General features: G+C 42.3%; 1 protein-coding gene across 1 annotated transcript in view; it reads right to left on the bottom strand.

Annotated features, from left to right (window-relative positions):
* Nucleotides 1–3,529: 3,529 nt before the first annotated feature.
* The window catches only part of LOC134629377 (complement C3-like), an 87,304-nt gene continuing 62,891 nt past the window's right edge, over nt 3,530–27,942 (bottom strand). The window contains exons 31-37 of the mRNA XM_063476665.1: nt 26,784–26,939; nt 25,970–26,032; nt 5,056–5,137; nt 4,892–4,937; nt 4,693–4,783; nt 4,494–4,583; nt 3,530–3,607 (exon numbers count right to left, since the gene is read on the bottom strand). Of these exons, the coding sequence (XP_063332735.1) occupies nt 3,593–3,607; nt 4,494–4,583; nt 4,693–4,783; nt 4,892–4,937; nt 5,056–5,137; nt 25,970–26,032; nt 26,784–26,939 (543 nt within the window). The 3' untranslated portion in view covers nt 3,530–3,592. The remainder of the gene's footprint in view (nt 3,608–4,493; nt 4,584–4,692; nt 4,784–4,891; nt 4,938–5,055; nt 5,138–25,969; nt 26,033–26,783; nt 26,940–27,942) is intronic.

The raw sequence follows: 27,942 nt of genomic DNA, 5'->3' as shown, positions 1-27,942 counted from the left end.
TATATATTATAATATCAAAATTTTGGCAATATGCCAAGTAAGAGATGGTATCAGCAATACTAGCTCCACTGCTAGCAAATGCTGCTAACTGTCAAATGTACCTCTCTGCATAAAAGCAAGTAGTAGTTTTCTAAAATGCCTGATTTATCCTTAAAATCACCTAAACTTGTGCAGCTATTATAGAAAGAGCAATGAATAAATGTAAAATACAAAATAAAATAAATGTCACTTCCACCTTTTGTCATAGAAAAAATTTTAATTAAAATTTAAAGAAAGGCGAGTACTTGCCTTCTTTGATGGTGTCCACAACTTGGACTTTGTGACTGTCTGTGGATACCTCTTCTATAAACTCTGCCACTTGCACTTTGTATGCTATGGACAGACCAGGTGTAGATTTTAGCTTTTCTGTATCCTGTTAAATAAACCTTAATGCAACCATTTATGTTTGTTTGTTTGTTTTTTTACCAAAGTCTACTTTGTGGGTCTCTGTACTCTCACAAATCGTAGCTTGGCGTTCATCATTGGTGATATTTTCCTTCTTCTGCATACTGCAGTTCTCTGGAAGTACACAATCGGGACAGATTAAAAATATAAAGCTGTTGTGTACATGTTTTGATCTGTGGATGAAGCTATGTGAAAATCTCAATGTAATAAATATATCAGTAATAATTTACTTTAAGCTCTGATTGTTGTTCTGATCCTATTGGATCCTGCAGGTGAGTGCTGTCTTTCACTTAAATTTTTGATGATTTACTGTATATCCAAATTTAAACCAATCTCTTTGCAAAAATATGTGTCATTTCGATTTTAGAAAAGTCGGTTTGTGCATACATCTAAAGCCACAGCAATATCTTAGTTAATCATGAAAAAGAAAGTTTTCACAAGAGCCTTTACCATCCTGTGAAAAACTATGTAAACTGTTTGTAGTGTCCAAAACAGCAGCGCTGTTCCTATAATCGGTAGGAGACTAGAGTCCAAGATCAAGAAAGTATGGAGGAAAGATAGCCAACTATCAGAACTGCAGAAAGGTGTGATGAATAAAGGGGAGCCTAAGAAGTCTAAAAAAAAATGTCTGTCCCTGAGGCCTTAGAAACTGCCAAGCAGGTTTACCAGAGAGATAGAAGCCAGGAACTCTGTTAACACTGACAAAGGCTAAGGAATAACATAAATTGGAAAACTGAAAATTTATATAATCCAATAATATATTACCTACGATACAATATTAATTATTTTACAAGAGCATAGATACAGACGGACAAACTGGTTGTGGCTAACCGACCAGACGTAGTAGTAGACAAACAGAAGAAGACGGCCGTAGTGATAGAGGTAGCAATAAAAAAATGACAGCAACATCAGGAAAATGGAACAAGAGAAGCTGGAGAAGTACCAAAGGCTCAGAGAAGAGCTTGAGAAGATGTGGAGGGTGAAGGTAACAGTGGTCCCTGTGGAAATCAGAGAACTAGGGGCAGTGACTCTCAAGCTAGGCAAGTGACTCCAGCAAATCCCGGGAACAACATCGGAAATCTCTGTCAAGAAGAGCGCAGTCCTAGGAACAGCTAAGATACTGCACAGGACCCTCAAGCTCCCAGGCCTCTGGTAGAGGACCCAAGCTTGAAGGATAGACCGCCCACAAGGAGTAGAGGGGAAATTTATATATATCAGGGCTCTAGACTAACTTTTTGCCACGGTTGCACTGGTGCACCTAAATTTTTTTCTTAGGTGCACCAGCACAAAAGTTAGGCGCACCCAAATTTTTCAACCGCATCGCTCAACACCGCAGTTTTACATGTGCACTTTTTTTTGGGGGGGGGGGGGATTGCTGTCCATACAGGCAATATTGATTTGTAAATGATTAACTAACAATCTTGTGCTTGTGCTTAAAGTGCTTTGGCACTCTTTGGCAATATTGTAGACAATGTTAAACGTAATCATAATCTCGGCCTCCTCTGACGACCTGTTTGCTGCTGCCTGTCGCTGAAAGGCAGTGGGGAGAGGGGACACTTGGGCAGTGCATTTATGACAACATATAATGTATTTTCTGGATACACTGTGCTTTTTCAGCATTCAGAGATCGATGGCTCTGTGTCCGAGCACTGGCTACGAATTTCAGACGGATCAGGCCTTAACTTAACAAAAACGTTATCAATCGTTCTTTTCATTTTTTCTCATTACCCACAGCTACATCCACTTCTGTCGGGCCTAGGCTACTCACTAGGGCTGGGCATCATCACTGATTTTTATAATCCATTCGATTCTGATTCACAAGGTCCCAATTCGATTCAATTTTGCCACAGACAGTCAGAAATATTGTAATTCTGATCATTTATCAGTACTGACACTTGTGAGACTTCATCAGAATTGTGAATATCACAGCAGATGCCTTTGTGTGAAAGTAACTGAGAATAAAACACAGAAAAAACATGAAGGAGATTTTCCTGGCCTGGCTTTTTATAGCAGATAACCTTAAAAATATTCTGCAATTTTGCATAATTTAAAAAAGTTTAAATGTCTTCAGTATTGAACAGCAGAAATTAGTCTTTCTTGTCCGAGGTCATTAAGTAAAAAAAAAAGAAAAAAAAAGACAGCGGCCGACAGCACTGTAAACACCAGTAGACTGGTGGGTAATAAGCAAATGAATAATGCAGAAAACAGATTTGAGATGGGAAACTGTTCTTGAAGTACACTGAGAGAGAGAGAGAGCTGTGCATGAAGTGTGATTTTTATCGTGGTGGAGGCAAAACAGCAAAAGTAAGAGGGAATTAATGACGATGTTTATCAAATGTGAAGTGTAGTTTGCTGCTTCTTTTGCTGCTGGTTCAGTGAATTTTGGTTGGAGAGAGACAAAACCTGCAGCTCAGAATCTAGCACAAAAAAGACGGAAACACAGCGCGGACCAGACACATCAGAATCAGTGAGCTGTCGGCTTTCAGCCCCGACGGCGTGTCCGTGTACGGGCCGTCGGGTGAGAAAGCCGAGAAAGAGAAAGCTGATTCTGATGCGTCGGGTCCGCTCTGCGTTTACTTCTTTGTGTGGAGTCAGTGTACCTGCTCTCATTTACTGTTTGGCGGTTGTTGAAATACTTTTGTGAGCTTTAACCTGAGATTCTGGCGTTTCTGGCAAAATACATTTATATTTAAAAGTCGATTCAGGATTTAACTAATCGATATCGCTTTATTCAAGCTACTCAACTCTCTCTCTCCGCCTGCCCTGCACTTTCAAATGTACACACGGACTACATGAATATCTGGACCACGACCAATCAGAGAGGTCCCGCCCCTGACTATCTCTGATTGGTTAAGACCACGATAGGGGCACAATGTGTGTCTGCTGTTGACCACACGGAGACTTTCAGAGTTGCGGGGTATTTTTTTTCTTTTTTTTTGTTACTCAAACAGTTGGTTGCACCGGTGAGACCTAAGATTTTTTTAGTCGCACCATTGAAAAATTTGGTCGCACTCTACATATGTGTGTATATATATATATATATGTATGTGTGTGTGTGTGTGTGTGTGTGTGTGCGTGTGTTTACCTGTAAGACATGTGTAAGAAAAGTGCTGTAGTTTTCCAGCTTCCATCTGTGCATTGTAAAATTTCACACAACGTGTTTCTGCAATGGAAAACAAAAAGTACTCGAAAATTATTTTGTGCCAACTAGAATAGATATAAAAATGCAGATTAAATTGATCAAATTCATTTGCATAGTGTGTTAAAATGCCTGGGTCGTTGATCCAGGGTTTTGAGTTTATTATATTATTTATCATTTCTAGTCTTTGGTTTCTTTGTTAGAGTTCTGTCTTATGGTTTATGTCTCTGTGTTCTCTAGTTGCTCTGTCTCCCCTGTCAGCTGTATCGCCTTGTCAAGTTCGCGTCTCTGTGTTATGTTTCCTGTTTTACTTTGAAAGTTTGTGTCTCATGTAAATGCGTCTGGTTTTGCTTCCTTTGTCTCGTTAGGCCTGATTTGCCCCAGCTGTGTTTCCCTCCTGTTACCCATTCCCTGATTGCTCCCTCTGTGTATTTAAGCCCTGTGTTTCTCTGTGTCCGTGTCGCGATCTACTCTTATCTACCCTCACTCATGCTGTGTGTTTTGTTGTCCTGCCTGCGTTAATGTTTGTACTTTGGAAGTTTGTTACTTTGAGTTCACGTTTGTCTCCGGAGTCTGCACTTTGGGTCCTTTTCCTGCCTGCACACGGCCGTTTCATAACATAGTGTCTGCTTTGTTATCAACTCAGATCAGCTGGGAGCAAACAAGTAAATCTTAACTGTAACAAAGGTAGCATGTTTCTGAGACTTACGTCCATAATATTCATATACAGTTACAGCTGTGGGTTGTAAGACATCTACCAGCATTTCCTGTTTGATCCTAAAATCAATTTCCTCTGGATGTGTGTGAGAAACCTGTGAAGTGAAATATAAAGAAGAAAAAACTGAAAAAAAAAAAAAACAAAAAGGGGAAAAAAAAAGGGATAAGAAGAAAATCGGTGTGAGTCACCAACCTTGTCCAAGTAAATGATGACTGAGCCTCTTTCTGGCAGGGCTTTATAGATCTCATATTTTGATATGGTGCGGCCACGTCCTTTAGACAACTAGAGACACACATAAAGACAAGTTTTTAAACATTAACAGACCTTGTTTTTCTTAACCGCATTTTTCTTAACCAGGTCCTGGGAGGTTAATATGGGTATCACTTCTTACCAAATCCAAGTCTCCTGTTTCAACAGAAAAGCCAAATGGTAAGCCAATATCCAAGATTGACATGCTTGCATCACGACTCCTGTTCTTATACCTTTAGAGAAGAAAAGTTGATCAAAAAAATATAACAAAAAGCATGACAAAACAAACAAACAAAAAAGTCAGTACTATTTTTAAACTGGTAGGAGTATATTGTACTTACATCACCCCTATTCTGAGCCTGTATGTGTCATTTGTATTTGTTTCTTCTGGAACAAAAAAGGAAAAGAAGAACAACTGAGAACATAAATAAATACATAAAACTGAGGCAAACTTAATGAAAACAAACAGATAAATAAAACAAAGCAATAAAGGACATGAAATTACCTGGGATGAGTTCTACGGAGAGGGTAAAATCCTGACAGCCACTCTTGTGTTCTTTGGGCTTAGCATAATAACTTGTTACCAACTGTTGAATAAAAAAAAGCGTAATTATATATTGTGTGAAAAACAAATGGGCACCAGTCTTGGTAATGCTGCTCTTTTAAAATCCTTGCTCTAGGAATCTGAAAAGAATATTAGAATCAGAATCAGAATACTTTATTAATCCCAGAGGAAATTATGTAGCCACACCCAGAAGGTTGATTTTGTTCATCTGTTCACATATTGTTTTCAGTGGGAGAAACATTTTGTCACTTATCCAAGTGATTTCTTGGATGCAGGTTTGTGCAGATTTCAGGAGGTTGGCCACGTGGAAGGTGGCAACTCAGTTCAGAAGGCCACCCATGATGGCAAGGTTCCTCAGCTGACGGTCTGGAAAGTGGCTGGCGATGGTGTGCTGGGTGTGGACATAGACAAGCAGGCCGTGCCGGGTGTGGACGTGGAGGTGGACAAACGGTCCATGCTGGGCAGCCGGAGGCGACGAGCCAGGATCAGAGAGTAGCGTAGCAGCTGCAGGCAGTGGAGCAGGTGGTGGTGCTGCAAGCAAAGGTATGGATGCAGCAGGTGGTGGAGCAGGAGGTGGCTGAACAGACTCAAAGCCGTTAGCGGACACGAGGTGCTGGAGCCATCCTTTGGACCCTCCAGCAGAGACAGACAGCAGAAGTGATCCCTCGGACCCTCAAGCAGGAACTGAAGGCGGCTGAACGGGCCCCTCGGACCCTCCAGCGGGAAGAGAAGACGGCTGTCGCAGTTCTCCAGAACCACCAGCAGGAACAGACGGCTGGCGCCATTCTCCAGAACCCCCAGCGGGAACAGACAGCTGGCGCAGTTCAACAGAATGCACAGCAGGAACAAAAGACAGCTGGACGGGCCCCTTGGACCCTCCAGCAGAGGCAGACACAGGATCAGCAGGTACGGAGACCCCTGGCTGAACAGATAACTGAGCTGCAGGCAGAGATAATGGCTGAGCTAATGAGTGCGCTACAGCTGAGCTGATGAGTATGCTACAGGCTGTAGTAGTGGAAGTAGAATAGGTGGTGTTGGTTCTCCTGAGCCTTCAGAACATGGGTTAACCAGCTGGACGGGCACACCAAAGCCTCCAGCGAAGAACAGACACGGGCGAAGGCATCTGCTGGACATCAATTACTCCCACCCGAGGAGTAGGTATGGGTGCAGAGGTTGGCTGTGTCCTGGCGGGCCTCACCTCAGGAATCGGCACCAGTCCAGGCAGCGACTGGGCAGCTGCTGTCCCCACCCGAGGACCTGATATAGGTGTTGGGACCAGCAGAGCCTCAGCTGGCCTGGAAACCAGAGCAGGGACCAACTGGGAGCTATTGCCCCTCACCTCGGAAACTAAGACAGGTGCAGGGGAATGCTGGGCCGCAGCTGTCCTGAGAACAGGAGCACAAGCAGTCAGAGGAGCAGGCTCAGAAGAGACAATCATTGTGATATTAGTTCATTGCTAAGAATGAGTAGGCGAAAAACAGTCCTTTAAATCCACAAGAAACAGAACCAACAGAGTCTTTCATATCCGTGGGGCTGGAATATGTGGCCTCTGAGGAAACAGATTTTGAACTTATAGCTTCTGAATTTATAAATCCTGGGACAACACACCTAGAGTTTTCAGACCCTGGAGAGGCTGACTCAGGGTTAGTAATCTCAGAGTTTATAGCTCAAGGCTCAGAAACAGCAAAATTAAAACAGTCTTTCTTACTACCACAGCTAGAATTAATGACCCCAAAATGAACAGTTTCTATGGAAATGGTCCCCAGCTCGGAGGGAGTGACGAGAGAACCCTTTAAATTCACCGAGCCCAAGGAGGCAATTTCAGAATAAACAGTCTTAGTTTTAGTACCACCACGCTCCAAAGAAACAGTTTTTAAAGCCTCTGAGGTTACCCTAGCAGTAGAACAATTAACCCTAGCAGACTCAGATTTACACACTCAAGGTTAATAGGCTCAGACCTCAGAATATACCAACTTTACACTTAAAGATTTGGGAAACACAGGAGAAAAACAGTCCTCCTCACACATTAGTCCAAAAACAGAAAATACAGTCTCTGGTTCAGACTCAACATTTTCAATTTGTGATACTGCCCCTTGTGTAGTATAACAAATGGTCTCCGACTGAGTGGCACAAACAAAAAATCTCTGATTTTTCAACATCAGAAACAAAATCAAAGTTCTCATTCATAGGCCAAAAGGAAGAGGTTTTTGGGTCTTGTAAAGTGAGGCTCCTTAGTCACAGTCTTAATTGTTATTGATTTAGGAGGGGCAAGCGAAAAGTCCTTCTTACTCACCAAGGCCAGTAGCAGTTTTTGATATGGGCGGTTGCCCAGGGTGACATCGTGGTGGGGGCGGCATTACGGGCATCAGCAAAAAAAAAAAAAAAAAAATTGCTTGTACTCATGCTGCCTCGACATCATGCCAGCGCATTTTGGGGATTGCATAGGCACCGATCGGTTTTCTATCGCCCATTTGCTGGGAGTAAGGGTGCCCTCCGTTTGCGAGGTGCACCTGCTGCTTGCGGCACAGGGAGGAGATAACCAACTCGCAAGATAAAACAAAATTAAAACAAACCCACAAACACGAAACCCCAGATATCATGATACAGACTTATAATTTGCACTGATGTTTTTTCAAAATTCTTTACCCGAAAAGTGAGCGCGAGAGCCCTCAGTGCGCTTGCTCACTGCTGTGCTGATGTCAAAGTAAACTTTATAGTCATCTCCGCTATATACAGTACAGTAAATAGAGAAACGAGACAACGAGGCTCCAGTTACAGCAGTGCAAGTAAACAAACAATAAATATAAGAGGAGTAAGAAAATAAATATACACTTTAGGACTAGGGGTAAAGGGATCAATAACAATTTAAAATGTATAATTTACAGTTTGATGATTTAAAGTCTCACACACAGGGGAGGGGGGCCGGCTGCTTCCAAATAGAGCACATTTCATTCATAATGTTGTAAATCCCATTGTATATTCATGATTTGTTCCTGGGTTGTGCGAAATCCCAGAAATAAACCCTAGACAAAACGAATCTGTGAACTAAGGTGTAGGTCTGTTAGGTTATGTTGTGGTGACCCTTAGGTTGGGGGATGTTTGTTCATACTAGAGTGCAAAATTAAAACCAATGGAAGATGGACAAGAAGAGTTCAAAGCCATCAGGTGCTCAGTTTAGAAAAAAGAGAAAAGAAGAGGAGGAGAAACGAGCAAAAGATACAGGTAAGTGATGTGTCATTGGATAATGGCAGGTCATGTATCCTGAAGCAATCAGAATCAGAATACTTTATTAATCCCTAAGGAAATCGTGGGTTACAGTTGGTCCAAGAAGTAATTGTAAAAATAGTAACAGGAACACTGGACTAAACTCCAAACAATACATTATGTTACAGATTTAAACACATAAAAGAAATAGCACTAATTTAATACAGATCACTCAGTTATAAATAGTGGTGCAACGGATCACGGTTGATCCGAAATCCGAACCGATCTCACTCCACGGTTCGGCACGCACGTGAAAGAAGAAAAAAGTATGTGTATGGTGCTTGTGGTCAGTCTGTCAAGCGATAGCTATGGTCAGCGCTAGCGGTCCAAGTGGAGGAGCAGAGGAGTTTGCGGTATTTAAGCAGCCCTTTGCTGCCCAATCCGACCGAGCTAAAGCTATTACAAAAGCTACTGGGGTGTTTAGCTGCAGACAGGAGGCCGTATTCCCTTGTGCAAAACAAGGGGTTTAAACTAGTCAACGCGTTAGTTGACGCTTTGACGCCGTGCAGCCCCACGCATGGGGCGATCCGCGGTAACTAGTTAACGGACATTTGCCGTTATGCAGTTATGGCATTAACGTCATTTTAACGAGATTTACGCTGGCAGCACTAGTTTAAACTATGATGAACGTGCTTGAGCCACGCTATGATGTCCCGTCGCGCGTCCACTTCAGTGACAAGATCGCTCCAAGCATGTATGAGCAGGAAAAGTTTGAAGTTATGGCTGAGCTGTCCCAGGCATCTTCTGTTGCCCTAACTACAAATGGGTGGACCTCCAGGGCAACGGAAAGCTACGTGACCGTGACCGCTCATTATATCACAGCGGAGTGGTAGATAGAAAGCCCTGTACTGCACTATATTGCATCTTGATTTGTTTTTATATAATTGCGTGGAATGAGTCTTGAGTTGAATGTTTTTTAATAGGCAAAAAATACTTAAGTAAATGGTGAGTTAAATTTTTGTCGTCTTTTTTTTTTCTGCTGATTCGAAAATTGATCCCAACCGTGACGAAAAAAACGTGATCCGATCCGAACCGTGAGACTTTTGATCCGTTGCACCACTAGTTATAAATATCAAGGATTAACAGAGTGTAACTATTGTAGTTACTTAACGGTGCGTTCACACCGAACGCGATAGATGCGACCAAAAAGCGCCAGACACCCCTAGCTGGTTGCATGCACATTCGCACCTCAAAGCGCGTCCAAAGCGAACTGGTCACGCTTTAAAATATGCAATTTCCACGTGCGTGAAGCGGAAATGTGGGAGGAAGTAGTGCCAGACGGTATGTTTACAAGATGGCAGCTGTCAATGTAGCGTTTGAAGAGAGAGTCTCCCTTCTCTATTTACTGTGGCGAGCAGAGCAGCGGCGTAAAGGACACTTTACACATTAGTCATTACAAAAATTTATTTGAAATAATATTAAGATGCTGAAAAAGAAAAACATTAAACATAAATATATAAAATATAACTATTTACAGAAAGACAGGAATAAAAAGGACCCAGCTTAAAGTGGAAGAGCCTCAGGGAGAAGGAGGAGAAAAATAAGAACACTGTTTCTGCCCTGGAGAGCCCTCATCAGAAAACTACTGATTGCTAGAATGAATGGCTTTGGCTGGACCTACCCCTTTGAACTAGGGTCAGAGCATCACGTCACCAGGTTGCTGATTGGTTGTCGCGGCGCGACTTGACACTGGAGTTCAGATTTTTCCAACTCGAGCGGTAGACGCGATAAGCGCGAATGCACAAAATGCACCACACAAACTGCAGCGCGTATTTTACTTCGCACTTCAAATGCATCAGTTGCGCTACTTGGTTGCGCAAATCAGACAGAAAAGTGTTTTTGCGACGCAAATCTGCTTCTGAAGTTTCGCGCGACTGGGGGGTTTAGCCTGTTTTGGCCCAGGCGCCCTGGGCCCAGGCTAGGACCGCCACTGACCATGACTGTCTGATCTGAAGAAGTCCTTGGTGTCGGCCGTGGTGAAGAGCATCGGCAATGCGGAGGGCGCTTCCTCCTGGAAACGTGAGTGGAGTTTGTAGAGGAGACCAGTAGTGGCAGAAAGACAGAGGCTAGCTCCACATCCTCTGACCACATTGCTGCCAGGAAAAAGGCTGGCGAACGATGGTCGGGGGCAGGATGTGGAAGGGGAATTACTCTGGCGAAGATGGGGACTGCCCTCGAGAATCGCCTCAGTGGCATTAATCCCAACAATCATAGTTCTGGAGTCCGAGGCACAGGTATTCCGCCTCACGAGACTCTGTACACGGAGAATCTCCTTCTCACGGGTAGAGCCTGCTGGGTCCATGTCGTGTTTGTGTTGTTCTGTCATGATGGGTGCTGTGCGGCAGCCAGGATTGGACCCAAATGCAAGACCCTCAGAGACGGAACGTAAATTCAAAAACGCAGCTTTTATTGCTGGAGAAACCCTTTATGGAAATTAGTACTTGCAAAAACAAACCGAAAGCTCAAACGTGAAACCAAAACGTATGAACACATGCTGATCAAAGTTCTGGCTCCGGTTGAGTGAAAGCTGGCACGACTTGCTGCCGCTACTCACCGCGAATTTTGCAAGTGCCTGAGTATTTTGGGTCTAGTTCATCTGCCTGTTTGTTTTGGCCGTTGTCTCCCTTGGATCCGTACACCTGACTGTTTGGCTTACCTGACTGTCCGTGATGTGGCCTGGCAGGATCTGCGTCGTGCTCGTGTGGGTTTGGATTTTTATGTCATTGGTCTACCGACTTAGTGCTGGACTTTACCAATACTCAGCTGAGGAGCTTCTCCGTCTCCGCCTTCACCTGGCTGCTCCACCGCTGGCTGCGCTTCATCTCCACACGGATATTGCCTTCCTCCCTCGCCGAAAGTACATTCACCGGGGCTCTTGTCGGAATTTTCACCATGACAACTCTAAGCCAATACAGTCGACAGGGCTGTTGACCACAGTGTTTTAGCCAGCCTACCTAGGTCGGCTAACACCTCTGTCCAGTCTGACAGCACTGATGTCAACTTCGGGCAAGGGACATCTCATTCGGGATCTCCTCACAGATCGTAAGTTTGACTTTTTCTGTTTGACCGAGACGTGGTAACAGCCCAATGACTTTTCACAGCTCAACGACTCCAACTCCCCCGGGGTTTGTTTACACCTGTCAACCTTGTAAGTCCGGCCGTGGTGGACGTCTCGCAGTAATCTATTGCAAGAACTGGAAAGTCACTGCGTTGTCTGTACCTGTCTACAGTTCCTTTGAATCCGTTGTTTGTCAACTCTCAGGACCTGTTCCAACTGTCATCACTGTTATTTAGCGCCCCCCAAAGTCTAATTCTGTCTTCATAAGTGACTTTGTTGATCTGCTGACTCACATAGCTACTGTTTCCTCTAATATCATACTCCTGGGAGACTTTAATATTCATATGGATAACAGTGATCATCCTCTCACCAAAGACTTCTCATCCTGCCTCGATAGTTTTGGCTTTAAACAACATATAAACTTTCCCACTCATACTAAGGGCCATACTTTGGACCTAGTTTGTTGCTCTGGACTTACTCCTTTTAACTGCAAAGCTGATGAACTGCTAATTTCTGATCACTTCTTTCTTTCAATGTCAAAATGACCTTTTCAATAACCAAGAACCCTCATACCATTTCTTTTCGGAATATTAAGAAAATCAATCCTGATACTCTTTCTGCTTTCTCTAGTCATTTGCATTTTCATAACCTGCTCACTCAGGAGGACTTGGTTTCCTATTATAACTCTAGTCTCAACAGTATTCTAAAATCTGTTGCCCCACTCAAAACCAAATCAGTATCATTCTCTCAGTCAGCACCCTGGTTTACAGCTGAACTCAGGCTCCTGAAAGCAAAAGGCCGACGGCTTGAACGCCTTTATTAGAAAACTGGTCTGAATATCCACAAGGAAATGTTTAATAATCATATTCTGTATTATAAGGAGTGTATTAATCAAACAAAATTTGCTTACTACTCCACCATTATCTGTTCAAATGATGACTCAACCAAGATACTGTTTTCACTGTTCAATTCTTCTTTCAGGTCACCAGATTTTTTACCTGCTCATCTTTACTCATCTTCCTTCTGTGATTCTCTAATGTTATTTTTCATTGAGAAAATTCACAAAATACACCAAGACCTGGTTTCCGATGTTCCATGTAGCTCTTCCTTTGTAATTCCTCTCCCATCACACAGTTTTTCTGCTTTCTAGCTTCCCTCTGTTACTGATATTTCAGATCTCATCTGTAAGTCAAAACCTACTTGTCAGCTAGACCCCTTTCCTACAGTTTGGGTTAAGGCATGTCTACCCTCTTTGCTTCCCCTCATATCTGCTATCGTCTATTCTTCACTTACCACTGGAACTGTTCCTGTTTCCCTCAAAATTGCTGTCATCACTCCAATATTGAAAAAAACTGGTCTAGATCCCAATAATTTTGAGAATTTTCATCCTATTTCCAATCTACCATTCCTTTCAAAAATTCTTGAGAAGATAGTTGCCACACAACTCCACTCACATTTAACTAATAATAATCTGTACGAACAGTTCCAGTCTGGGTTTCGCCCCTCCCACAGCACAGAAACAGCCCTTATAAAAATAACTAATGATCTTCTTATGGCAGCTGACTCCGGTTTACTTTCCATTCTTATTCTTCTCAATCTGAGTGCTGCTTTCGACACTATTTCTCACTCTATTCTACTCAGTAGACTAGCCTCCATCAGTCTCTCCCAAACTCCACTAGCCTGGTTTAAATCATACTTGTCTGATCGCACTCAGTTTATTCAACTTGCACAACATTATTCATCTCTGTTCTTTTCTCACGCCACATGCCACTGCCATTCTTGTTCATAACCTTGTTACTTCCCAGATTGATTACTGTAATTCACTTCTTTTTGGTCTTACTCAAAAATCCATCAACAAGCTTCAACGTGTCCAGAACTCTGCTGCCCGTATTATGACCAGGACCCCTTCTATCCATCACATCACTCCTGTCCTGCAGCAGCTTCATTGGCTCCCGGTCAAATATCAGATCAATTTCAAAATACTCTTGTACACATTTAAGGCTATTCATCATCACTCCCCTCCATATCTCTCTGATCTGGTTCAGATCACCATCCCATCTCTGTGTCTCAGATCTTCTTCTTCTCTTTCTCTCTCTGTCCCCTCTCCCCGTCTTGCCACCATGGGGAGCAGGGCATTCAGCTGCTCTGCTCCTCGACTCTGGAATTCCCTACCCCCTGATTTAAGAAATATCACTTCCTTCTCTCTCTTTAAGTCCCAACTCAAAACTCACTTGTTCAAAATAGCTTATCCCGGGGGGCGCTAGCGAGCGCGATGGAGTGAACACGCTTTTTTCAGAGCCTCTGCACATTCCAGCTTAAATTGCATCATAAATAGGCACTTAAGTTACCAACCTGCTCTCAAAGACAATCTTAAACTTTTAAAGTTCCTATGGATATAAATCCAAGAAAGTCGCTTTTATGGCAGCAAATCTGCGGAAATACAAATACGAGGCTTCGTCGACAGCTAAGACCAGTGCAGCCGCGGGCAAAAGTTGTGACAACACCGCTAGCCAAACACCGAAGTCGGCACCGATAGCTAAAATGGATGTGGCAGACCTCAAGACGGATATTCTTACTTCTTTGCGACAAGATATCACCGCCATCATCCAGCAGGAAGTCAGGTCTGCTCTGGCTGACAGCTTTGATTCGTTGAAAAGGGATATCCAAGATGTGAAGGCAGAAATCAATAGCAACACTACCGCTATTCGAGCCGAGCTGGATCAGGTGAGAGCTAACGTAAAATCTGTCGAAGCGGGTCTGTCGAATTGGTCTGACGAAATGGTGGCTGTACAAGACACAATGGAGTCCCTCACAAAAGAGGTGAAAGTCCTTAAACACAAATGTGAAGACCTCGAGGGACGTATGAGAAGGGGAAACATCCGGATTATCGGTGTGACTGAAACCCAGGGTTCCAGCTCTCCGGCGGCGGTCTCTGCGCTCCTCAAAGAGGTGTTTCAGCTTGACAGAGAAGTCCGCGTGGAAAGATCTCATCGTAGCCTGACTCAACGGAGACCCGGGGATATTCCACGCCCTATCATTGCTAAATTAAACAGCGAAGGAGACGCGGCGGACATCCTCAGGAGAGCCCGCAGAGGAAAATTACACTTCAAAGGAAACCCAATCGCCATATTCCCTGACTACACGGCCAGCGTGGCAAAAGCCAGGGCGGCTTTCACTGACGTGAGAAAGATACTCCATGATAGACCGGGAGTCCGCTTTGGCATTCTGTACCCTGCCAGATTCCGTGTCTCTTACAACAACGTTGAAAAGGAGTTTGTGGATGCTGCCAAAGCCATGGATTATGTCAAGGGAAATATACTCTCTCCAGCAGATGGTGAACTATGACTGTCTTATCCTCTGTCCCAAGGTGTAAGGTAACTCAGAGTTCTCTACGTCAGTAAGCTACATCACTGTGCCTGGTCATAACTACGTCGTGCAGGGCCTGAGTCCCAATATTGTTTTAGCAGACAGCACTGAGAATTATTAGTGGTACTGAGACTGCTCGCCCAGCAATTTTCCCCGAACTTCAGTTCATTATTCCATATGAAGACATTTAAACTTGAGTTGGCTGCACTCAGGGTCCCTTTGCCTTTGTGTCCTGCTGTTGTTACCCCTGTTCAGGTCCCTTGTTCTCCCGGGGATCATTTGATGGGTAAAAAGCTTGTACAAAGTGGTTTATATATTAGTTTCTGGTTTGTTGGTTTGATGGTTCTTTTTGTATTGCCCTATGCTAAACAAAAACCTTGGGTCATCATGGAGTTCAAAATTATTTGTGCCTCTCAGATATCTCTCAAACTTAACCCTAAATAGTCAAGATAGATTTGCTTAAAGTCATAAGTTATAATGTCAAAGGCCTCCACAGCCCTAATAAAAGGAAAAAAATTCTAGGCCAGTTAAAAAGTTTCAATTGTCATATAGCTTTTTTGCAGGAGACGCATTTATCTGACGTTGAGCATGACAAGCTAAAAAGGTCGTGGGCACAACAAGTGTTTTATTCATCTCACAAATCTGGCAGGAAAAGAGGTGTGGCTATCCTAGTACACAGACAGATAAACTTCACCCTACTCGCTACTTATAGAGACCCACATGGAAGGTACATTATGGTCAATGGCTCTATTGACGAGTACTGGTTTCCCTCATCAATATCTACTACGCCCCTAATGAGGATGAGCCAAATTTCATACATACAATTTCTAATCTAGTGCTTCAAAAGTGTTCTGGTGTTTTATTGCTTGGAGGGGATTTTAATTGTGTCCTGTCACCTTATATGGATAAACAACCAAGTTCTAAAAGCCATGCGTCGCAAATGAGCAAAGCTCTAAAACATTTAACAACTGAACTGGGACTGGAGAAATAGGTTTCCTAGAGTCAGAGATTATACTTTTTACTCGCATAGACATGCATCCTATTCCAGGATAGATTTCTTTTTTACCTCTAAAACAGAAGAGCATAGAATTGACAATATTGAAATTTTACCAATTACACTATCTGACCATGCACCGTTATCACTCTCATGGGACTTAGGATTGACACCAAAACTAAAACTTTGGCGATTAAATGCCTCACTCCTAAATGATAGCCAGTTTTGTGAGTTCTTACATACTGAACTAAATACTTACTTGGAGTTGAATACAACTCCGGAGATATCGCCTTTAACTCTCTGGGATTGCGCCAAGGCATACATTAGAGGTTGCATAATATCATTTGCAAGTGCCAGGAAAAAAAGAAAAGAGGCTAGGCGGTGTGAATTGGAGGCCAAAATAAAACACCTAGCGCAACAACACAAAAAAGCACAGACAGCCAATTTGCTTTCCGATCTTAAAGGGTTACGTAGCAAGCTTAATAGTTTAATAAACGAAAAAATTGAGGGCAATTTAAGATTCGTTAAACAAAAGTACTATGAACAGGGTAGTAGGGCTAGTAGATTGCTGGCAATAAGACTCAGGAAACAGCAAACTTGTAATATGGTCCAAAAGTTGAAGTCAGATCAAACCCTAATCACTAAACTAAATCAAATTGCAAGTTGCTTTGCCAACTTTTTCGAGTCATTGTATAAAAATTCAGATACATGTAAAGATGACAATACACTATCTGATTTCTTAGAAAAGATCAATTTAAAAACACTGCCAGAATCTGTAGCAAAGGAGATAGATGAACCAATTCGAGAACAAGAAATTTTACAGGTGATTTCAAACCCTAAAACTAAAAAAAGTCCTGGCCCTGATGGTTTTATTAACGAATTCTATAAAAAAAACTCAAGGACAAAGTCGCACCCTTATTACTGAAAGCTTACCACTGCGCTCTGCAGACTGGGACTATGGCGCCGTCCTGGAACGATGCCACAATTGTCGTAATCCATAAAGAGGGCAAGGACCCCACAAATTGTCAATCATATAGGCCAATTTCATTACTTAATACTGATTTGCGCATTCTCACCACGATTTTAGCCAAAAGAGTTAGTAAAATCATTACACATGTCATAAATCCAGATCAAACGGGGTTCATCGCAGGAAGGCACTATGGGGACAATGTTCGTAGGTTGTTGAACTTAATGTCCTTGTACAAGACCAAACAAGAAGAAACAATGATTCTGTCTCTTGATGCGCAAAAAGCGTTCGATAGGGTTTCCTGGCAGTACCTGGGCCACACACTTGAAAGATTTAAATTTGGGCCAAACTTAATTAAGTGGATACAGACTCTTTATTCCAACCCAATGGCGGCTGTGCGGGTAAATGGAACAATATCAGCTAGATTTCCACTGGAGCGTGGGTGTAGACAAGGATGCCCACTGTCGCCCCTGCTGTTCGATATAAGTATTGAGCCTCTGGCGCAGTTGATTAGAGATGAACATAAAATTCAGGGCCTTTCAATTAATGGAGAACAGCATAAATTGTCCATCTATGCAGACGATGTGCTTTTATACATTTCAAATCCTGCAGTCACTGTACCTCATTTAAAAGAAATTATTAGTACATACGGTTACCTCTCTGGTTACAAAGTTAATATTGATAAAACATTGGCAATGGATATAGGAGGAAACATTTCACAAACATTCAAGGAGCAATGTGGTTTTAAATGGCCAAACGAAGGTATCAAGTATTTAGGAATTCAAATTCCTCACTCATTATCAGACTTGTATAAAATAAATTATGAAGTTATAGTTGCAAAAATAAAAAAAGATTTAGAGAGATGGACAGTCCTGCCTCTGTCTTTCTTGGGTCGGATCGAGAGTATACGTATGAATGTATTGCCAAGACTTCTATACCTTTTTCAAATGCTGCCTATTAACATTCCCAACTCTACATTTGATAATTTAGATAAACTTTTTTCCAAATTTATATGGCAAGGTAAACGCCCAAGGGTCAAGTTCCAAACATTAAAACTGTCAAAACTGCAGGGGGGATTGGCTGTTCCAAATCTGAAATATTATTTCTGGGCAGCTCAGATGAGACCCCTGACTGTATGGGTGCGGGATTTGTCTGAAACTCAGTGGCTAAACATTGAGAAGACAATGTGCGAAAGATCATTGGAATCCCTGCTTTTTTCTAACATTTCAATTAAAAACTTGCATATGGGGGAATGGACAAGGGTCACACTAAAGATCTGGCGTAGAATCAAACAATCATTTGGTCTTCCAAAAGAAATTTCAATTTTATCAAGCCTTTCCTCCCTGCAGGGTTTTTCTCCTATTGTGGAAGACTCTGGCTTCAGAGCATGGTCAAATAACGGGCTTCATAAACTTTGTCATGTTGTGAGGAATGGACACCTGTGCTCATTAAGGAAGCTGAGAGGTCAGTTTCAGCTTCCTTCTTCTGACTTTTTTAGATTTCTGCAGTTAAGAAGTTTTTTGACAAAACATAAAGAATGGAGGCAAGTTTTGGAGCCCTCACACATTGAGGAAATATTTCTGAAAATATTTCAAAGTAATTCCTCCCCAAAATTAATCAGCAATTTTTATAACGCATTTATGAGTTTCAACACAAGTGCAACTTTGGATATTAAGGCAAGGTAGGAAGCTGAGACTGGCACTCAAATCTCAGAGGACACCTGGGAAGAGGTGTTCGGTGAAGCCCATCTTGTGACTAATTCTGGGCTGTGGAGAGAATTTAAATGGAAGGTGGTCATGAGATATTTTAGAACCCCAGAGATAATTGCCAAAATGAAGCCTACAAATCCTGACACCTGCTGGCGGAATTGTGGTACTTATTTAGGTACCCACTCACATATATTCTGGTCATGCCCAAAAATCTGTTCATTTTGGAATGACATATTTAAAGTTCTCAATACAGTTTTTCAACAACCATTAACAAAAGACCAACAGCTAGCCATTTTAGGAGTATTACCAAATGGTTTTGTGGGAAACAATAAAAAGTATCTCTTAAGAATTCTGCTTACAGCAGCACTAAAGTGTATTACTATTAAATGGCTGAATCTTGACCCACCTTCATATAATATGTGGATTGATAAAGTAAGAGAAATTTACCAGATGGAGGAAATAACATATGCTCTGCGGATTCAGAGAGAATTGTTTACTGAGCGTTGGCGACCCATTCATGCTTTACTGTTTCAATAATTTAGCATAGGTCTGTTTCGTTTTGTTCATTTTTGGCTAAGATTGTCAAATGTTATTTAATATTACATAAAGTTTTTGTTTTATTTTTGTATTGCTTTTGTTGTTGTTTGTTTGTTTGCTTGCTTGGGTTTTGTTTTGTTTCCCAGTTTTGTTTTGTGTTTCCTAATTGCAGCTCTTACTGTAATCTGTATTTCTGCATTGCGGTTCCTGAAACTGTCCTACTTGTAAACATTGCCAAGTACAAGTTGCAATGTTGTAAATTATAATAAAAACGGAGTTTAAAAAAAAAATAGCTTATCCCACATAACCTCTCCACTCTGCTATTTTAAATTTGTTTTATGTCTTATGCTTTTATGATTGTTTAAACTGCTTGCTTTTATGTTTTTTTATTATTCTGCTGTGTACAGTGTCCTTGAGTGTTCTGAAAGGCGCTTTCAAATAAAATGTATCATTATTATTATTATTATTATTAGTATTATTATTATTATTATTATTATTATTATTATTATTATTATTATTATTATTAAAACTAAACTGGCACTGGAACCTAGACACAACACAACACGGGTTTGGAACATGACGGGAGAGGCACAGCACAGAGAGGATACAGTGCGACACTGAACAGATGAAAACACAGACAATAAATACAAGAGGAATGAGGACCTGACGGGGGAACACAGCTGACACTAATTAACAGACGGGACCAGGTAGACGTAAAACTAGAAACATTAACATAGGGCCCAAACTGTCAAAGTAAAACAGGAAGTAACAAGAAGAAACAAACGGACAAGACCAGGAATAACAGATATGAAAACATAACAGAGAGATGAGACACAAGAGCATAGGGAAGGCACTGTAACAGAACTGAGAACTATAATTACAAAACTAACAGAAATCCATAATCCAGAAAGTAAAACTTAACTCAAAAACCTAAGCACTGGATCACCACCCAGGACCGCGACATCAACCTTATAAACAGTATATTTGCATAATGACTGAAACTAGCACCACTGACTAACAATGGGCCATGATGTTAGTTTCACGATCAGTATTATGCAAATTGTCATGACCACTGATCATTGACCATTAGTACCACTGCAGGGTTTTTTCATGAGAGAGAAGACAAATATGCTCAAATTATGCATTTTTACAATTTATTATCAAAATGTCTTGATGCGTGTTCAATCATCCAGGTAAGTAAATCTCCAAAAGTTGATTCTGTTCATCTGGACGTAGCGTTTTGTGGGAGAAACGTTTCGTCACTCATCCAAGTGACTTCTTCAGTCTCAGCTGACTGCAGGTTTCCCCAATCTTATAAACAGTACATTTGCATAATGACTGAAACCAGCCCACTGAAGGAACAATGGGCTGGGAGGTCAGTTCCTTAATCTTAATTATGCAAATTCTCATAACCATTGATCAACAACCACTGACCAAAACCCACTGATCAAAGCCCACTGATCAATTGCCATGAGTACCACTCACAGAGAGTTGAGAGTCAGCCTCAGATGCCGACAAAACAGGATTACTCCTAAAAGTCTGCAAATGAGCTCTTCAGTTAAAGGCTTCCGGGCAACAAAAATCCTCCAGAAGGCACAGCATCAGTTGTTTAATGAACGGGTGAGGCAAACAAATTTTACCATCGACATGCTAAAATCTCAAGAGGAGCCGATCTGACAGAGACTGACAATGCTTTTAGATGAGAATACTCTTAAAAAGGTGTTTGACTTTACTGAGAAGGCTCGTCTAGCACAGCACAAGAAGTCCAAGACCAGGCAACAAAGGAAGTTTGACTTACTTGTTGTACGTCGGAAACCACCGCAAAATACGGAGAGTGTCCTCAGTGGCCAGAAGAGAGAAGGATGTGACACCGAGGATGTGGACAAGTGGGTGAAGAATTTGTCTGACAGACAGCTCACCCAAACAGAGAAAAACATCCTTGCTAAAGGGTTGAATTTTGCTGTCACATCGAGACAAATCCCGCTAGTGGAGCTGATCACAGCCACAGAAACAGCAATTCGTAACAACAATATTGCAGAAGTGGAAGCAGAGCAACTACGTACGAAAGATTCGGCCTGTCTCAGCAATGCAAAGCCCCCAGCATCCAACATCACCATGGAGGAGAGGAAGGCACTCGCATCACTTAGTGATGACAACAACATTATCATCCTTCCCGCAGACAAGGGTAGGTGCACAGTATTGCTAAACCAGAAAATTTTGTCACTACTCAGTGATGAAAATACTTATGAGCCCCTGAAACAAGACCCAGGAGGTGGTTACAGGAAGAGGGTGATAGACTGTCTGAAGCAGTTAGAACAAGACAAGGCTATTGACCGGACCTCATACCACAGGTTATACCCAGGGGAGTCTACACCAAGTCTGTATGGTTTACTGAAAATACATAAACAGTGTGCACCTTTAAGACCGATTGTCTGCATGATCAACTCGGTCACCTATAACATCTCCAAGTTTCTGGCTTCGATCCTCAACCCGCTGGTGGGCAGCTCTGAACACCACATTCAGAACACCCTGGATTTCGTTGAGAAGGTGAGAGATGTCATTATGGAGGCAGATGAAACCATGGTCTCGTATGACGTTACATCTCTCTTCACTTGCATCCCAGTCATGGAAGCGTTGGAGGTAGTCCGTAAGAGATTACAGGATGACCCCAACCTCAGCAACAGGACCACTCTCAGCATCGACCAAGTGTGTTTGCTTTTGGAACTGTGTCTTCATTCCACCTACTTCACATACAAGGGTCAGTTCTACAGGCAGAAACATGGGTGTGCCATGGGCTCCCCAGTTTCACCCATCGTGGCCAATTTGTACATGGAAGAAGTGGAAAAGAGGGCTTTGCTATCCTACCCTGGAACACCACCAAGCCATTGGTTCAGATATGTGGATGACACCTGGGTGAAAATTAAATCTCAGGACGTACCACAATTCACGGATCACATTAACTCGGTGGACCGACACATCAAATTCACCAGGGAGGATATGAAAAGCAGCAGGTTAGCCTTCTTAGACTGAGATTTCCATCAGTAATGGGGGACATCTAAAAGCTGACGTGTACCGTAAACCTACGCATACGGATCAGTATCTAAGGTTTGACTCTCATCATCCACTGGAGCACAAACTGGGTGTCATTAGGACGCTACAACACAGAGCGAACACCATCCCCACTGACACAGCGGCCAGGGAGGCAGAAGAACAGCACATCAAGAAGGCCCTGAGTAAATGTGGTTATCCCAGCTGGACTTTTGTCAAAGCTAGAAAGGCACCTAAAGAAAGCTCCAGCCGATCCAGGAGAGAAGGACAACTGCTGCCCAAGCGAAAACCTGTAGTGATCCCGTATGTGTCACGAGTATCAGAGCAGTTGAGACACATTTTTTCTAAACACCGGGTCTCTGTGGCTTTTAAACCCCAAAACACGCTGCGCCAAAAATTGGTCCACCCAACACATCTTGGACAGGGAGGACGCTGGTTTGAGCGCGGAGTCAAGGAGGCCATTTACGTGAAAAGGGAAAGACCATCTCTGAATCGACGAGGGGGCCTAAGGGTACATCTTTCGCCATCTTACAATGCTGTGATTGCAGCCATTCCCCAACTCTCTGTGAATGGTCCTCATGGCCATTGATCAGTGGTCTTTGATCAGTGGGTTTTGGTCAGTGGTTGTTGATCAATGGTCATGAGAATTTGCATAATTAAGATTAAGGAACTGACCTCCCAGCCCATTGTTCCTTCAGTGGGCTGGTTTCAGTCATTATGCAAATGTTGTGTTTATAAGGTTGGGGAAATCTGTAGTCAGCTGAGACTGAAGAAGTCACTTGGATGAGTGACGAAACGTTTCTCCCACAAAACGCTACGTCCAGATGAACAGAATCAACTTTTGGAGATATTATCAAAATGGTTAGAATTTCAAATTAGCTTGACATGGTGCTATTGACCTCTCATTGGCTCAGAGACAAACCAGGAAGTATATGCTTTTATTGCACGTCACAGAAACATAATGCTAACACAGTTGGTCAAAACAGGGTGGCCTTCGGTCTGATGTCGGCTCACGTTTCTTCTTCTGCAACTTTCTTCATCCATCACCATGACAACCACCTCTTGTACTCCGTCAGGCCTGCATAGTTAAAGACGGAGCTAGGGTGCATTCTATGGCCCTGTTGTCTTGTAGGTACTGAAGATATGCGTAGCCTATTTTAGAGTTTAGAAATGTGTTAGATAGGATGTAGAATTATTGTAGAGACACTGACACTGCCCTGGATGTAATAAAGGCCTGACTGTGTCATAAATTTAGGAGTAGATTTCTAGGAGACCCTCCCCCAGTTTGAACTGTGAAAGTGAGACAAAGAGAGGTTAATGTTGAGTGGAAATTCCCCAGGGGATACCTGGGTGGGGGTCTCAGTGTTTGCACTTTGTTAACTCTGTTTGGTATGTTGTGTAGAAGAATTTGGTGTAGCTTGGTTGAGGGGATTACTTTTATGACCAGCAGGAAGTCACGTGCATAGAGACACACACAGTGCTTTAACTGTTACGACGCACCCACACCTACATGCACACTCACTTACGTGCACTCACACATACACATGGGTACGCGCACATACGGGCACTCACGTGCTCGTGCATACACACAGACACAGAGTTTGCAGCACACCATGGGGGTTTTATGATGGGGTCACTTCTATAAAGCTGGCTGTAGCTAACAAAGGAGTGAAGATTTTGCAGGACACCGGCCTCGCACGTCTTCCCTTCTAGAAGAATGCATGCTTAAATAAAGATGAATAAAGTTTTTGTGAAAATGACTACTGGGTCCGGTGCCATCTCTGGATGCCCGAGGAATAAAAAGAACCGGGGTAAAACTGATTTCGCAACAGTACCACAACCTCCATCCACATTCCTGTGAATGGGTCTTAGTCTATTTGTATCAGAGTAACTGTTATGGCCCTGAGCCTGTGGACTCAGTGGTTTTGGTTTTGATTATTATTAAGTTATGTTTCAGGTTAATTCTTGTTAGGATTTTCTTGTTCTTAGGGTTTGGTTTCTATTTTGTGTTTTGAGCTCCTTCTGTTCTATGTCTCTGTTCCTGCCCTGGTCCCACATCTCTGTGATCCCTCCCTGTTGCGAGTGTTAAGCTCGCGTCTGTGCATACCAGTTGTATTTCCTGTTTTACTTTGGTAGTCCCTGTCCTGTGTGTAATGTGTCTGGTTTTTCTTCCCCTTGTCTCGTCAGCTCTGATTTCTCCCAACTGTGTTCCCCTCCTGTCTTCCATTCCCTGGTTGCTCCTGTGTGTATAGAAGCCCTGTCTTTTCTCCTGCTTGTTACTGGTCCGTCTATGTTACCTCCACGTGTCATCCTGTGTTCCATCCTATTTTTTTTCCTGGGAGTTATGGTTTCAGATTTGTTGGTTAGATTATCTCAGTTTAGGTTTGTTCTTAGTTTCCGTCCATACAATCTCTGCTCTGTCTGTATTATCACCTCATGTAAATAAAGCTCGCTCACTGCATCGTCAGTGCCTGCCATTGGGTCATTTTCCTTTCAACCCCACACGACTGCTGCCCCAGCCAACAGTGTACACTATATTACTCCATTGTTGCCAGGGAACCCAATCCTTGGAGTGGACAAATTTTTGGTGCAGAGTGTTTTGGGGTTTGAAAGCCACAGGGACACGGTGTTCAGAGAAAAAGTGTGTCAGCTGTTCCGATACTCCAGATACATAAAGGATCACTAAGGGTTTTCGCTTAGGCAGCAGTTGTCCTTCTTCTCTTCTTGATCACCTGAAGCTTTCTTTAGGTGCCTTCCTACATCACATGAATTACTTAATTACTTGCACGAGGAAGTCATTTGCTACACTCTTCGTTACATTACTAATGCATTTCTCTGTAAATTGATCTGAAACGCATTGCCTCATAATAACCATTTAACAATATAAACCTGAAGCTACAGTCCCACAAGGCAACACAAATCCCTATCATAATGAGGACACTTGAGCTTTCTCTTCGTATTTAGGCATGAACACAAAGCCGACAGCACAAAGCGAAAATGAAAACCAGTACAAAGAGACTTTAAAGTGATCACCACGATGATTCTAGTTTAGAAACATAAACAGGACTGTATTATTGTAGGTAGGGTACCGGTCGGTGACCCGGGTCGTTTGGTACCAGGCCGCGAGAGTTGAGGCTTGGGTGGAAAATTCTTGGTTTTCAGGGTTTTTATCGTTATTTTTTTTATCGTTTTTATCGTTAACTTGGTTTCCCTGGGTCTTTTCCCATGTGTTATGAATAAATCTTTTGATGAAGCTCAGCGGCAACTGGTTATACCACAACTCACAAATGACAGCTCACTTGACCACAGATCTTGGCTAGCATCAGCATTCACTCAGCTTTAACGTCACTCTGGGTTCTTGGCTAACTTAGCATTAGCATTCTCTCTGTGCAGGCATGTACAAAGAGCTGAAGTTGTGTTAGCAGCATAAATGCAGTTGTTTCTTTCCTGGTTACAGGTTGCACTTTAACATCGCGCTGTCATCCTTTTGTGCAAAAAAAAAAAAAAAAAAGTTATGTTGATATCCAGGTTGTTAACTGTTGACTACTAGGAACCAGTTCTTGTAGAGAATAGGTTCTCAATTCCCATCCCTATGTAGAACGAAGACAGAGTTCCAAGAGCAAACACACTTGGTCAGTGCTGAGAGTGCTGAGAGTGGTCCTGTTGCTGAGGTTGGCATCATCCTGTAATCTCTTATGAACTATCTCCACTCCTTCAGCAACTGGAAAGTAGTCACAGTTGCTCCAAGACAGCAAAACAGTAACTAACTAAACTAACCTAAATAATACAATATATTACAAATTTACCAAATAGCTTTAGTAAACACAAATAGCACTGATATATAAATATTGCAGTATATTACACAGAATTACACTGAATTAATACAGAATTTGGAATAACAGATTACTTACTGTCACTGTTGCTTCTCCTGTTCCTCTAGCGGTCACTGTGACATTCTGGTTTAAACCATTAACCTGTTGGGATAATATGCAAAAACACACAAAGATGAGAAAAGGATTATAAAACAGAGACAAGCTCATCTGGGTCCAACCCAATCTGGAGGTGAAAAATATTAATAATTAATTAATTAATTAATTATAAGTAGTATTAGTATTAATTAATCAGAATTAATACTAAATTTATATTGAATTCTATCTCGTGAATTCAGTCTGTTAGGAAAAAGCTGAAAAAAGTCTGAGTGCTTCTGTGGAGTAAGATGAGTTGCATAAAGGGTACTGAACACAAAACAAATGTTTTTTTGAGTTGGATATAATGGTGCATTAGCAGGACTGGGATTCTCATAAAACAGAGATAAAATAGCTAAATCTCTTGTAATGGTTGACATATTAGTTTTAATTGCTGCGCTATTGGAATCAAAAATATATATTGTATTTATTACACAAAGGCCTCTAATGCCATAAGTCACAAATATCTGATGATGGAAAAGACCTCAGAATTATGAAGAACGTGTACTGGACACAAACTGCAACAATCACAAGCAACAACAAAACTGAAGAACGTGTCAAAAAGGTGTATGGTAAGGGTGTGTGTCATCACCTGACCTATTTTCTCTGTACAGTGAATACATCCTGACCATACATTAGATTGAAAGAATGCTATGCATTGTTGTTCATGGCACCTCATAAATAACCTGAGGTAGACAGATGACACTGTAATCATCATTATACATGGTGACTTTGCTTTTGTGAAAGAGTGTGTTCTCACTTTAGACGTTCTTGTGGCATAGTGGTTGTTCTGGTTGAAATTGTACTTTTCAGGTGCCGACCTTCCTGGCAACTGGATGTCCACATTCAGATCATACTGTGGTTCTTTAGCATTGATCCAGTACTCTGCTACAGCCTGATAGACCATTATAGTAGTCTGGAGGAAGGCAAGTGAGGGAGATAAAGAAATACAAAGGTTATAAGATGAGATAATATTTATAAAACATCTTTATAAGATATCTGTCATGGTCCCTGTGTCTCTCCAGCTGGCTCACTCCAGGCCGCATGTTGTTATTTGTTTTTCTCTCTGGCTTTCTCCTTATTCTCCTCATTATGAGCTCACTGTGGGCTCCCGCCTTTGGCCCATGCACCTGGCCTGATTATCCACCTGCTGCTGCTCATTGACCCAGTTTTTCTGCCACCACTTAAGGCTGTGGCTCAGAGGTTCTCATTGCTGGAACGTTGAGCTACCTGAGTTTGTGTTCCCCGGGAAATTCCTAGTTTCATTTCTCATGTTAGTTTGCTATTTTTCTGACCCTATGTGTCTTGTACATAGATTCCCTGGGCCTGTCCCTGAACTTTCCTGGATGCCTGTTTGTGTGAGTGGTGTGGTGTGTGGAGGAGCGTTAGAGTGGATTAATGCCCCCTCCCCCTTCCTTCCCTGGAGCCCTGGACCCTCTGCCCCGCACTTGTATATATATTGCACTCATAGCTGGACTGGAGATTTTTTGTTTTTATGGGCCGATGGATTTTTTTTTTTTTTTGTAAGGGTATAAACAATGAAAGGTGTTGGATTGGCCAGTTGGTCATGATCGACTCTGGGCTGGACCAATTACAGCCGAGGAAGTCTGATGCACCCTTCCCCCTTGCTTAGCAATCTTATAGATGAACTAAAGAAAATGGAGAACAAAAAAAAGGAAAGGAGGTGCAGAAAAAATTAGGGTCAAAAAGAAACAAGCCCTTCAGGCAGACGCTGCCAAATGTGTAAAAATAACTGAATTGTTTGGTGGTGGCTATGGCGGAGCTTCCACAGATTTAGCAACATCAGCAAGTGGTGGAGGCCAGCAGGTGGATGAGTGAAATGGGAGGGAGGAGTAGGAGAGAACCGGGGCGGCCGCGTGGCAGAGGAAGTGAACTTCAGATAAGAAGTTATGAGCTGC

Source organism: Pelmatolapia mariae, linkage group LG6 (assembly GCF_036321145.2).
Source record: "Pelmatolapia mariae isolate MD_Pm_ZW linkage group LG6, Pm_UMD_F_2, whole genome shotgun sequence".
In the NCBI taxonomy this organism is placed as follows: Eukaryota; Metazoa; Chordata; class Actinopteri; order Cichliformes; family Cichlidae; genus Pelmatolapia; species Pelmatolapia mariae.
Note: the sequence above shows the minus strand (reverse complement) of the source record. Positions and strands in the feature narration are given on the sequence as shown.